Source organism: Physeter macrocephalus, chromosome 14 (genome assembly GCF_002837175.3).
Source record: "Physeter macrocephalus isolate SW-GA chromosome 14, ASM283717v5, whole genome shotgun sequence".
Lineage (NCBI taxonomy): Eukaryota > Metazoa > Chordata > Mammalia > Artiodactyla > Physeteridae > Physeter > Physeter macrocephalus.
Window position 1 is genome coordinate 93,678,574 of NC_041227.1, and position 12,397 is coordinate 93,690,970.

Genomic DNA, 12,397 nt, shown 5'->3' on the forward strand with positions numbered 1-12,397 from the left:
ATATGAATGAGCAATAGTGTGGTTAAAATTTTCTCTTGAAAGTTTCCAGCATATGGTCAGAGTCAGTCTCTGTCAAGTGGGTTCACCACTTTTAGACAAAATTCCACTTCCTTTTCTACAGTAACGATAACATCAGATATATGCTAAAATCCTAGAAAGGCAGTGTGGGCACCAAGAGGGGGTTTTAGGTCCCTCCCCAGATGTCCACCAATCCTCCCACTCTGTGTAGAAAGAGCTTTGCTCACTGTAATGTGCATTTTTGTGACAAGTCCCCCATCTCACTTTCAGACCAGATTGGTGCCCCCGAGCCCCTCCTTTGGAGAAACTCCGGAGCTGCTACTCTCTCTGAGAGTCAAGGGATAGGAGGACAGTCTAGTTCCTCTCTCAGTCAGTCAATCTCGTTCTCTTTCGGATGATTTTAGGCATCAATCAGTTCTGCAGTGATGTGAAGGAAATGCTTGGTTTCAGCCCTGGATGGTTTTGGAGGATCTGCTGGGTAGCCATCAGCCCCCTGTTTCTCCTGGTGAGTCGTCATTTCCCTTCTCCTTCTTGCCCTGGAGAAAGATTCACCCTCAAACACTCATAAAAAAATAAATTTTATCGAAGTGTAACATATATACAGAAAAGTGCGCAAGTCATAAGTGTACATCTCAGTGAAATTCTATAAATTGAGCACCACTTTGTAGCTAAAACTATACCAAGAAACAAACACATGACCAGTACACTTCACAAGCCCCTCTTGTGTCCCCTCCCAGTTACTGTGCCCCCCCATAGTTAACCACTCTTCTGGTTTCTGTCACATTATTTCATCCCTCCCCTGCTCCATGATAATGACACATAACGTTCATTGAGCAGTAAGTGCCAGGCCAGACTTTACGCTAAACTTAACACCCATTGCTGTTTCAACTCTCACAACAATTCTATGAAGTAGAGTTCTAGTTCCCCATTTCAGTTTCAGAGAAATTGAGGCTTAGGGTCCAAGGGCACAAGACAAGAACTGTTCAAGGCTGGGGAAGTATTTACTGTGCTGCTCATGAAGGACCTAACAAGGGTCCTAGTAATTCTGTATTTATTTTCTTAAAGACCACCCCCACCCCCCGCCAGGTTTCTCAGGTGTAGATCTGAGTCAAAAGTAGAATCCATTCATTGTAGAATGAGAGAGCTCAGCTCCAAGGGTTGCCTGTTTGCCAGGATGTGTTCAGTGCTGACTCCATCCTTGCTGCGTGTGCCCCTATGTCCCTCCTGGTACTCGTCTGAAGGAGATGTTTGCCCAAAGATGGATAAAGCACCCTGCTAACATCCTAAGTGCACTCTGAGGTAGCCTGGGGTAAAGTGACTCCGTGCACATCAGCAGGGATTACTCTCCGTTCTTTCATTTATCTGTAACTTGATTTGGGGTGGGGGGAGCTTTTTGATCTTTCACAGCCAGAGACTGTTCCTTCAGTCCAGTTCCAGCTTATTAGGATATCTGGACCATCCATTTCATCTTAGGACATGTATGCAGCTGTGCCTTCCCCTTCTTTCAAAACAACCCTTTTTGCATTCTATTTTGATTTTCTCGGGGTAGTTCTTTATTTTTTGTGCTTTTCTGTACCTGCACATCTCGATGTTAATCTATAAGATGGACAGCGTGCTCATTCTTGCCTCCATAATGCTGCACGTGTCTCTCTCTACCCCAGAATCCCTCCTTGACTTCCATTCCCCTGGACCCTGGAGGTTTCCAGAACCAAAGCCAACCTTTGCCCCAAGCAGCAGATACTCTTAGGGCCTGGGGGCTCTGGTGTGTGCTGTGGGCTCCAGTGTTCCTCTAGATCTTGGCCTGGTAGTTCTTTATTACCTTGTCAGCTCGCTGTTGCTTTTTGGTAAATTTAAAACAATGTATTTTTAAATCCAGAAATTTTAGTTGTTTTCAGTGAGAGGGTTGGTCTGGATCACTAGTTTGCCATTACTAGAAGCAGAAGTCCTGACATAAATGGGTTATTATATTGTTACCAGTGCTTCTTGATAATCTACTTGAATCTTTTCATTTGTTTTTCAAAGGAAGGAGAGATATTGGATTAGTTCCCTGAGGGAAGAAGCCATGTTTGCTTGTTTGTCTGTCTACTTTCATATTCTCCACACAGGGAGGGAATGATGTTCAGGGCTAAGACTCAGGAAAGGCAAGCAAGGCACTCATCCTGGCCGTAAAATTTCTGGGGGTACCAAAAAAACTCAGTAGTCAAGATAAATATTACTTTTTTTTTTGGCTGCATCGCACAGCTTGTGGGATCTTAGTTCCCGGACCAGGGATCGAACCCTTGCTCCCTGCAGTGGAAGCATGGAGTCTTAACCACTGGACTACCAGGGAAGTCCCGATAAATACTATTTTTATGCAGTAGTTTTTAAAAATCAAAATTAATGCAAAAAAAAATCCCTGATGAACAAAATACCAACGTTTCAAATAAACACAGGATCCAACCATATACTTGCATGTCTCACTTCACTCACCTTGCCCTAATCTGGCCCTGTCAGAGCTTGTCTTTTTAAAGTATTGCACTAAAATATTATATTATTATTATTTCTTGATTACTGAAAATATTGACATCCTCTTAAATGTTGTGCCCAAGGTGAATGTCTCACATGCCTTACCCTAGTCCTGGCCCCAGGCTTTTAGTGTTTTCGTTTCTGTGGTTGTCTGGCAAACTGGGTGAACTCTTGGTGTACAGCCAATGAGTTTCTGTGCCCAGCAAAACCCAGGTACAGATCTGGGTTCAGGGACATGACGTAATTCCTGTGACGTTCACTCTACTCACTTCCTCTAAAGGCTAGTGCTCCAGGGCCCAATTAAGAGGAGGCAAATCTATCTTCCACTTCTGGGTTTACTTAACAGATCCCCTGCTTTGGGATTTTTAAAGCTGCTTTAGGTAAACAACGAGTAGCTTACTAAAAATATTCTTTTTGACTGAAGCCAAGTTATAAAAAAGAAAAATATCGTATATGAGCAAGAGGAGGTGGGGATGTGCGAGGGGGTGTCTGGAGCAATACTTAGTGGCCACAATGAGAGCTTGAGGCCTCCCTGAACTGCATTAGGTTTCACACACCTGACATCAAGATGAGACGAGTTACAGCAGGGATGGCTCCTAAACAGACCTCACCTTTCCCTGTTTCAAAATTACCTTTCTTAGTAGCCGGGTCTGGGGCTGAGGAGAGTCTGTCCAGAGAAACGTTTGCGATTGGCTGGGCTCCTGTTTTGAAAGCTTCCTCCTGGACTCACTGTTCTGAAGATGAATGTGTGTCTAACAATTTCCCATTTTATTATCTGAAGAGAAAGAAAAAAAAGATATAAATAGATGTTTAAGCCCACAAATAATTTACATTACTGTCTTCTTTATGACTATGAAATAATAAGATTAAATTAAATCAAGAGCAATAGCGATTTCAGCACAGCGGTTACTAGGCAGAAACTGATATTTACGCTGTCTCTGGAAACCAAACTGAAATAAGAAAACTCATAAACCGAGTGTTGGGAGCACACCATGGAATTTTTCTTGGTCGGAATCTTCACTGAATTTTCATGTAAAAAGTGTATTGAGCTGCTTTTTCCTTCCATTATTCCTTTCATTACAAGCGCCTGTGGCAGGCAGTCATTTATTGTCAAGATGCCTCACGGCAGAGCTATCCTTGTTGAAATCCCAGTTCTTAGCCTGGGGTTAATGCAAGGAAAGCGGGGAGAAGGAGAACTTACCTAGGAGCCTGAGTCTTCTCCAGGTCTTGAGAACCTTATTATGTGTCCTGGACCTAGGTGCCTTCCATCTTACCAAAAACAATCACCACAGAGAAACACAGGAGGAAATGAAAACAAAGCAGAAAGAAATATGAAGCCCTAGGACTGGCAGGAGCTGTGGAGAGGTCTCCCAGTTTATTCCTCCACTGTCTCACAAATCAGGGCCTGAACCACCCCTGATGGATGCCAGTCTCTTCTCCTTTGCCCTGAAAGGGGCGCTGTAACCCCCCTAAATAACCTTGAAGACTTGGCATCCCCACTGTAGGGGCTGAGGTGGGGGGTAGGGAGGAAAATCAAGATAAGCCCCTAACGGCTTCATTGTTGGCAGCTGAGGCACAGAAATTAGTGACTTCTTTGTGTCAGAGTTCAATCTAGGATATATCACACTTAGGCAATTTCCTGTAAGTGTCTTAGCTTTAGTGTTCAGTGTTTGTGGTTATCTGGACTGTCTGTGTGGATATCGTGAAGAATTTTTAATGTTTCTTGGAATTTGTTTTAGTTCATCATTTGCAGTTTTTTGATGAGCCCACCACAGCTACGACTTTTTCAGTATAATTATCCTCAGTGGAGTATCATCCTGGGTTACTGCATAGGAACCTCATCTTTCATCTGCATCCCGATGTATATAACTTATCGGCTGATCATCACTCCAGGGACACTTAAGGAGGTATGTGCTAGTGTGTGTCTGTGTGTGTTCAGATTGGTAACTGTTTGGGGAGAAAAGGGTTCTCTTCTTATGCTCTATTCAAAGGATGTAAGTCCACCACAAGAATTCACCAGGAGGCTCTTAGTCTTATATAATTATGTAACTATACCATCGTGTAGCCTCTAATAGCTGCCACTGTCACCTTAAGGCATCTCCCATAAGCCTCAAGTACAAAGGTGAAAGAGTGAGCTGGCCATTTGGATGCACCATAGCACACAGCTTGGTGTATAGCATTCTAAACATATCAGAAAACTACTTTGCCTCCCGCATGGCATTGGGCATGGACATCAGATCAGTGGTGTCTGGAGCAACAACGCAAATTTGATTTAAGTGGATTTAAATTAAATCCACTTGGTTTAAGTGGAGATTATGATGGAAAATGTCTGTGGTCATTTTCTAACAGCAGTGTGTGTGACAAGGGCTGTTTTGAAAATCATCACTAAATAAGGCTTTTGCAATAATATCGTAGTTTTAGTTCAAGTCACTGGAGTGAAAAAAAAGTTGCCATTTTAGCAAGATTCATGTCAGTAAATGAATAATGATGTGCTGTAAAAATTTCAATAACAGAATCTTACAATTTGTATAAGATTGTATATATTTTAAAGCATCTTCATGTAGACTATTTTATTTTGTTATCAAAATACTTTGTGAGGTGGATGGGCAGGTATCATTAGCAGACAAAGATACTGAGTCTGGGAATAATGCTGCTCATAGTTTCCTTATTTCAGTGACTTGTCCAGGGATACACAGTACAGGGAGGCTCAGAATCCAAGTCTTCTGGTTTTTGGTCCAACGCTCTTTCATGTTTAGGTGCAGCTTCTCTTTTGTGTCCTCAGGGTACTAATAGTTTGCTAATGTAGAAATTGGCTCTAGAGGTCAGGGAGAGATGAGTTGCCACTTTTAATCCTGTACTGCCAGAGTTAGTGTTCAGGCTGCCAGGATTCCCAGCAATGTTACCAGAATTGAAAATGCTTGGATCGTTACTTGTTTGGTTGTGTTTCTTGCCATAGTAAGGTTACTGTGGCAGTAGAGCCTGAAGGAGTGGCCACTTACAAGTCTGTGGGTGGATGCTTTTGTAGGAGACAAGCTCAAAGGTGAAGAGTGCTATTTGGGGGAAAGCTAGAGGGACTGTGCTCTATGATGACGTGAGAGCATAGGTGGGTTAGTCTATGGGCTCTCAGAGGCAAAACTTAAATATATCATCATCATACTCATCTTCCTAAAACATTTCACAAGAAACATGAAGCAAGAGAACATGAGGCCATTAAACATCATCTCTTTTCTAAGAACTGAGATTGCTTCTTTTTCCAAACAGAAAAACTGAATTCTAGGTGAACAGAATTAGTAACTCTGCAAGGAGTTACTAATTTCCTACACCCAAAACAGTCCTATCACAACCTCACTCCTCCCAAAGGGGCTTGGACTCTGGTGTTGCCTGAAATACACGCTCAGACAAGAGTCACTGTACTTGCTCCTTCAGGTTGTCCTTTATGGCAGTCATGATAGTCCACTGGCCCAGCTGACTCAAACCCAAAGGCCAAGGTCGGGGGTGGGAACTCTAGTTAGGTTAATAAATGTCAGTATTCTTTGGTCACAGACTGTACCTCAAGTCTTGATCATCTTTCTTGCAAATTCCCCCTGTTGGCTACAAGGAAATGCTACCCAAAGGTGTATAATTAACAGAGCTCAGATCCATTAGTAGTAGAGGTAAGGCCAATTGCAGGGCCATGTTTGTCATAGGCCACCAGATGGGAAACAGTGGGTTACCAGGAAGCATCATGATCTAGCTGGTCAAGGGGGCCTAGGAGGGAAAAGACTATGGCAAGTCATTTACCTGCTCTGGGCCTTAGTTTCTTCATCTTTAAAATGTGCTCGTTGAATTGGATTAACATTTCCAAAGTATGTTTTAAGGAGTAGTAGTAGTTCCATGGGGTATCAATAAGTGTTACTGCTGGGGGAAAAAGGTTACGTGGTCAAATAATTTTGGAGAATGCTGGATTAAGGCAAGGTAAATAGGTCTCTTTACTACAGGATTTCTCAAAAGCCTTAACATGCCTATGTGCATGCTTAATTTCTGAGAAGAATAAATCATGCCATGTTTTTGCCAAGCACCCCAAGGGACTTAAAATTTTTTGTGAATACCAGACTTGATGGTCTTTAACATTCTATCTATGAGGGAGGGAGAACTCATATAAAATTTTGGTATGGTTAAAAAGAAAAAAAAGTAAATTTCTTAACTTTTCTGGGCCCTAGCCATATACAAGGCTACAGTTTGTGGAGGGAGCCACCACTTGCTCACCTGTAATTTGGAGGCTTATCATGTGCATCTGCAACCTGGAAGTCTCAAGGTTGGAGTCATCGACTGGATTAGGTCACTGCCCCCCAGAAGCCCCTAGTAACCTGCACAAAGACACTGGGAAGATGGTCCCTAATAAGTAAGCATTCATGAAGATGGCAACAGTGATCCATTGCTTAGATGATTGCCTTGCGGAAGGCCAGGGACTGGCAAATTTTGAGAGCAATAGTAATGTGGCAACTGGAATGCTGCTGAAATATGGAAGACGAAGGTGGACCTGGCATTTTGGGAGATCAGCAGCCAGAAGGGCAGGAGAATGGGCAGGTGGGGGCTAGGGCACAGAAGCCAAATGTTCTACTTTACAGTGTTGTTCACTGCGGGTCTTGCCTCTACCCTACATCTGACTGCTCTTCTCTCTCTGCACAGCAGAGCTCCACTGAAGACTAGTTAGAGTGATGTGTCCAGTTCCCAATTAGCAAGGCCTAATTCTCCTTAATCAGTTATGGGTTACAGATTCATCTATGGGAAAGGATGGTCTGTGAAATTTTGCTTTCTATGACTTGACATGTCCAGGTAGTTGATGAGCACTGCAGCAACTCGTTTTTAAATGGATTTCCAGTGTGAGATTTTAGTTCTTGAATATTAAGGTCATTAGGAACACAACATGTACAATTTTGTGAACTTAATTAACTATGAGAATGGGAACTTTTAAAATTCCAGAGGCCCTGCTTCCTAAAGAAGAATCAACTCCCAGAACCAGGAAATAAAAAAGACTGAAGGGGACTACATACTTTTCAATCCAAAATAAAAAGGACAAGTAGCAGAGCTTCACCTAAAATCAATAAATCAAAATATGCTTTCAGATCCAATTTTGCCTTGCTCACCATATGTACAGAGTTTTGGCATCAAAGATTTCACTGAGCAACTTACTTAAAGATTTTTTTCTAAGCTTCTGCAGTGCTCCCCACATCCCTGAGCTGCTTCGTGTCACTGATGCTAAGTTTTGCAAGGCAGGCTGTATATTTCATACTCAAGCCCAAGCATATTTCAGATCTGTCCCAAAGCTTCTGGGTACCTCAGCTGTTTCTAAAGTAAAAATTCTCAGCCTTTTCCCTGGGCTAAGTACTACGTCAACATGAGATTGCTTTAGGAATGATGATTTAAATGGGCACATCTTTAAAAATTTAATTATGTAATAATTTGCACCCTTGTATGAACTAACCAGTGCTCCTTTACAGGTAAATTCATTAAATCAGTAACATCCTGGCTGTTACAGTGGCTGATGGCACTGTGCACCGTGCCTGTAGCATGTATGCGGGCACAAGGAGCATGGCTGAGGTGGGGGGAGCCAGAATCCAGAGCTCACTCTGCTCCCCAAGCCCTGTGGGCCACATGAAGCCTCCTCTGACAAGAGAAAAGGATGCCCTTTCCCAGGCCATCAAAAGCATGTTACAGGCCAGCAGAGGTTCTACTGAAGGTCCATCATTTCTCCCATTAGTGTTATGATGACTTTAATTAGTTTACAGATGCTTATATAGTTCCTGAATATGCCATTTTTACCCATATAAACAAATAAACTGCAGATTCCTTTCTTAAGGAAAGTTAAGTATGACTATTCCAATTTACTATTAAATGCCATTTAAATGCTACTTAACCTTTATTTTAATATTAAAATATTGTTATTAATATTAATATTGAAAAAATTTTAAACTGTTAAACTATAAGAATATTTATAACATCATGTTTTCTTCCTAACAGCGTCTTATTAAAGGTATCACTCCAGAAACACCGACAGAAATTCCCTGTGGGGATATCCACTTGAACGCTGTGTAAAACATCAATGAAAGGAAAATGGCTTCCCAACAAGCTCTTCCTCCAGTTCTGACAAGTCACACCTCGCCTTCTCCCTCTAAATCAATGAGTTGCCAGCTAAGCCTGCCGATGGAAGGGCCTTCTTCATAGAGACACAATCCCAAAAGACTATGGTGCCCAGACTTTTACGGCCTCCAGCCACTTCTTTCTGTGAAACCTCCCAAACATGTTCTCATGTTAGACTCTGTGATGCAGCTGAAGTGGACTGCTTTGGATGTGTGAGGGTGTGTATGGAGGTGATGAAAACCACAATATCGTCAGCTAGGATTAGGTTTAGGATCAAGTCTGTGAAAGTCTCCTGTATCATTCCTTGTTACGATCATCAGTATCTAACATCGTTTGCTTCCAAAGGTTTCACTGTTCATGAATGCATAAACCATTTAGGAGAAAACAGGGATACTGTCTTGCTAGCCATATATTTCCTGAGTAGCATAGAATTCTATAGCTGGAATCTACTAGAACCCTGTAACCTGTGTGCTGCTCTGGAGTCAGAAGAGGAAGATGTAAGAAGCTAAGCTGAAAAATAATGTGTACGTGTGAGCATGTGTGTCTGTGTATACTGTTGTTTCAGTGTATCCCTACCTCTATTCTAATACTTTGGGCCCGTTACAAACTATATGAATTTCCTCTAGTTCTTCTTCTTACATTAACAAATTCCACCTACTGAAATTTGTATGTATGTTATTATTTGAAGGGTATAATTACTACAACATGCTCTGCCACCTGCTCCTTTTCCAATGACACTACTTTAGCCCATACGTCTTCCTTTATGGGCCATGCTTTAGTATTTCCTGCACTTCACTGCCATCTTCTTGTCTCTCAGCTAAACATTCAGGATAATGTTCCACAGGCAAATCCGGCCTATTTCATTAGTCAGTCACTGTGGCTTGGCTATGAACTACTTTGAAGATGAATATTGATAAATGCATCTTCAGTGTTCAGTTGACTATCTGGTTTAAGCTCTGTCTACTTCAAATGACTCAGGTTAACCATTAAGGTTACTTGGCTTTGTGAAGCGTGGATAAATCAAATTTTCACAGGGTGTAGAGATCTGGTACCCTGACCTAAACCAAGGTCATCCTCAACCCAAAAGTAATTGGAGAGTCTGGGTTAGCCTTAAATGAACCTCCTCCCAACCCCTTGACCCTTCCTGGTTGGCTACCAGGATAGTGAGCCCTCCAGATAATTTTCAAGACTGAGTCTAAGTAAGCCTGATTGGAAAAGGGTCAGTTAAGTGAATAACCTTACACGCCACATAAAACCCTTAATACAGATCAAGTATATTTGACCTTCAGTGGCTTGGGACTCACAGATGCACAGGTAGAGAAGCAAATTTTACCTTGTACTGTGAGATTTCCTTACCAAAATCTTAAAGGGAGTAAAGCCTAGTCAATGATAAAAGGACTCAATGATCTGGCTCCATATCACATCAGTCCTCTATATAAATCTAACTTAATCCTAACAACCTTATAGAAAGAAGATCCATATAGCAGAGGCCTAGTTTAACCCAATTATAGAGCTTCCTCCCTTGGCTTCCTTTCCCCAACACTATTCCCTGGCCATCTTCCTGTATTCCCCCTACATTCTTCTATTTCTGATTCTTTGCTTTTCCCAGCAGAACATTCTCCTCATAGATGTTAGCTGCTGAGTAGTTTCCCAAGATATTAGAGGAAAAGAGAGGGGGATTTAAAAATGACTCTTAACTGACCTACCTTCATTATCTTCACTCTTTCATTCCTTCCTGCTACCTCATGTCCATTCTCTTTGCTTTCTAGCATGCTGAAAGGAGAGAGGTTATATAAGTGGCAGCGTATTCGGTGGTAAATAGCTTTGCAAATTTAAGAACTTGCTTTATAAATATATTCAGATATGTATTCTCCCCATCCCACACACATTTATGCATTTTTCAAAGATATCATTTTTTAAAAAGTACTTTTTCAAAGTTTTGTCAAGCCAGGTGTTATACAGGTGTTTTGAAAAGTTTTCAAATGTCACTAGACAGAAAAAATCCAAAATCTCTCCTCGGCATAGTTTGCATTTACTTGACCCCTATTTATCAATACTACCATGGATTTTTTTTTAAGGAAAACTTGAGTTGGTAAATGGACTTTAAAATAATCTTTTACATCTAATGTAATGTACATCTACCTTTTACATCTAATGTAGCATTTACATAAAAGTAAAAAATAAAAATGGAATGAATTGTAAAGTTATTTAAGTACTGAAGTTAATTTTTTTTTCTGTGATTTTTTTTTTTTTTTTTTTTTGCGGTACGCGGGCCTCTCACTGTTGTGGCCTCTCCCATTGCAGAGCACAGGCTCCGGACGCGCAGGCTCAGCGGCCATGGCTCACGGGCCCAGCCGCTCCGCGGCATGTGGGATCCTCCCGGACCGGGGCACGAACCCGTGTCTCCTGCATCGGCAGGCGGACTCCCAACCACTGCGCCACCAGGGAAGCCCTTTCTGTGATTTTATTAGTGAGAAATACCTGAGAAATAGGCAAGACACAAGCAAAGGCATGGAGGCAGTTCAGTTGACTGAGGTTGTTCCTATATGTTGACATGTAATGGAGTCCAAAGAATTCATCTTTATTCCAAAAAACTTGCAACCCATTTAAAACTTATTCCATTTGTTGTGTGGAATGCATATGACTTGTAACCTAAATTCATTGCCCTGACTGCCCCATGTAGAGATGGATGCAAAGACCCCGACGAACCCAAAGTCAATGTATTAGCTCCAAAATCAAACAATGACAAATCAAATAATGAATCTCAAATTAAGGCAAAAAGTTATTCTTGAGATGAGTCATTCTCTCACTGTCCCTGCTGTTTACGAAACTTGTTAATTTGGTGCCACCAATCTCAATATTTAAGTGTAAGTATGAATTTCCATTTAACTCACCCACCCCACGCTGACCCCTTAAAAGGGAGATTATTCTCCTAGAATTAGAACCATATTCTTTTGATAATTAGGAAAGGCTGATCTGATACATTGTATCTGTTGTATAACTGATTTGGAGGTCACTGTCAAGCAAAGCTTAAAACCATGGAATGCAGTGGCTTAACTGTGCTCTTCTTACGCATTTTAGACAATGCTTAGCTACCCAGTGGTACAATCCACACCTGGTTCCTTTCATAGCATGTCTCTTTGCTCATAAATCAACACCTGGTGCTTAAGATATCATTAAATAAGGCAGTATTCAGAAGGTATTTTCTACCCTCCCTTTTTTCTTTTATTGTCCAAGATGGGTGGGGAAGTGAAATAGTAGATTCCTCAGAGAGACTATACTACAACCTGTCATCCCCATAAAGCAATAAAAGCAAAATAGTCCTATGCTAAGTGGAAGAAGTTGTATACTTTAAAGTCATCATTATTTAAAAACGCAAGGAGAGTTACACAAAAGGCTCTAAATTAGGAAGGGGAACTTAGAAAATGCTTGTTTGAGAAGTATGTTAGAGACTGAAATTTATAAATCCAAATATGGAAAAAACCCATTAAGACAGGGAATATTCTTACACTGTGGAAAGCTTTCCTGGTCCACTTGAAACATTCTGAATTCTTTTCTTCAATATCAGAGATAAGTCAGTGACATTTATTAAAATTTGTCACGTTCAGTTCCATGGAAGGACTATTTTAAAAGCTCTAAATCTTTTTTTCTTACTTTTTATAGTATCACCTTTTCCCCTCATTGCTTAACTGTCTCTAAATTTCAGTGATAGAACAGTATTTTATTTATTTATTTATTTATTTATTTATTTATT

The 12,397-nt window shown here is 41.1% G+C and overlaps 1 protein-coding gene and 1 long non-coding RNA gene across 9 annotated transcripts in view; one reads left to right on the forward strand and one right to left on the reverse strand.

Annotated features, from left to right (window-relative positions):
* Nucleotides 1-9,302, forward strand: part of SLC6A4 (solute carrier family 6 member 4) — a 33,642-nt gene extending 24,340 nt beyond the window's left edge. Inside the window, 3 exon segments of the mRNA XM_024127614.3 lie at nt 423-523; nt 4,263-4,430; nt 8,524-9,302. Coding sequence (XP_023983382.2) covers nt 423-523; nt 4,263-4,430; nt 8,524-8,598 — 344 coding nt within the window. The 3' untranslated portion in view covers nt 8,599-9,302.
* LOC129392751 (uncharacterized) overlaps nt 1-12,397 on the reverse strand; it is a 29,727-nt gene that overhangs the window by 7,241 nt on the left and 10,089 nt on the right. For 4 of the 8 annotated variants that reach the window (XR_008619205.1, XR_008619207.1, XR_008619203.1 and 1 more), the window contains 3 exons: nt 10,350-10,416; nt 6,304-6,882; nt 3,156-3,792 (listed from right to left, as the gene is read on the reverse strand). This is a non-coding gene — a long non-coding RNA (uncharacterized lncRNA). The remainder of the gene's footprint in view (nt 1-3,155; nt 3,793-6,303; nt 6,883-10,349; nt 10,417-12,397) is intronic. The other 4 variants (XR_008619206.1, XR_008619208.1, XR_008619204.1 and 1 more) reach the window with 4 other exon arrangements.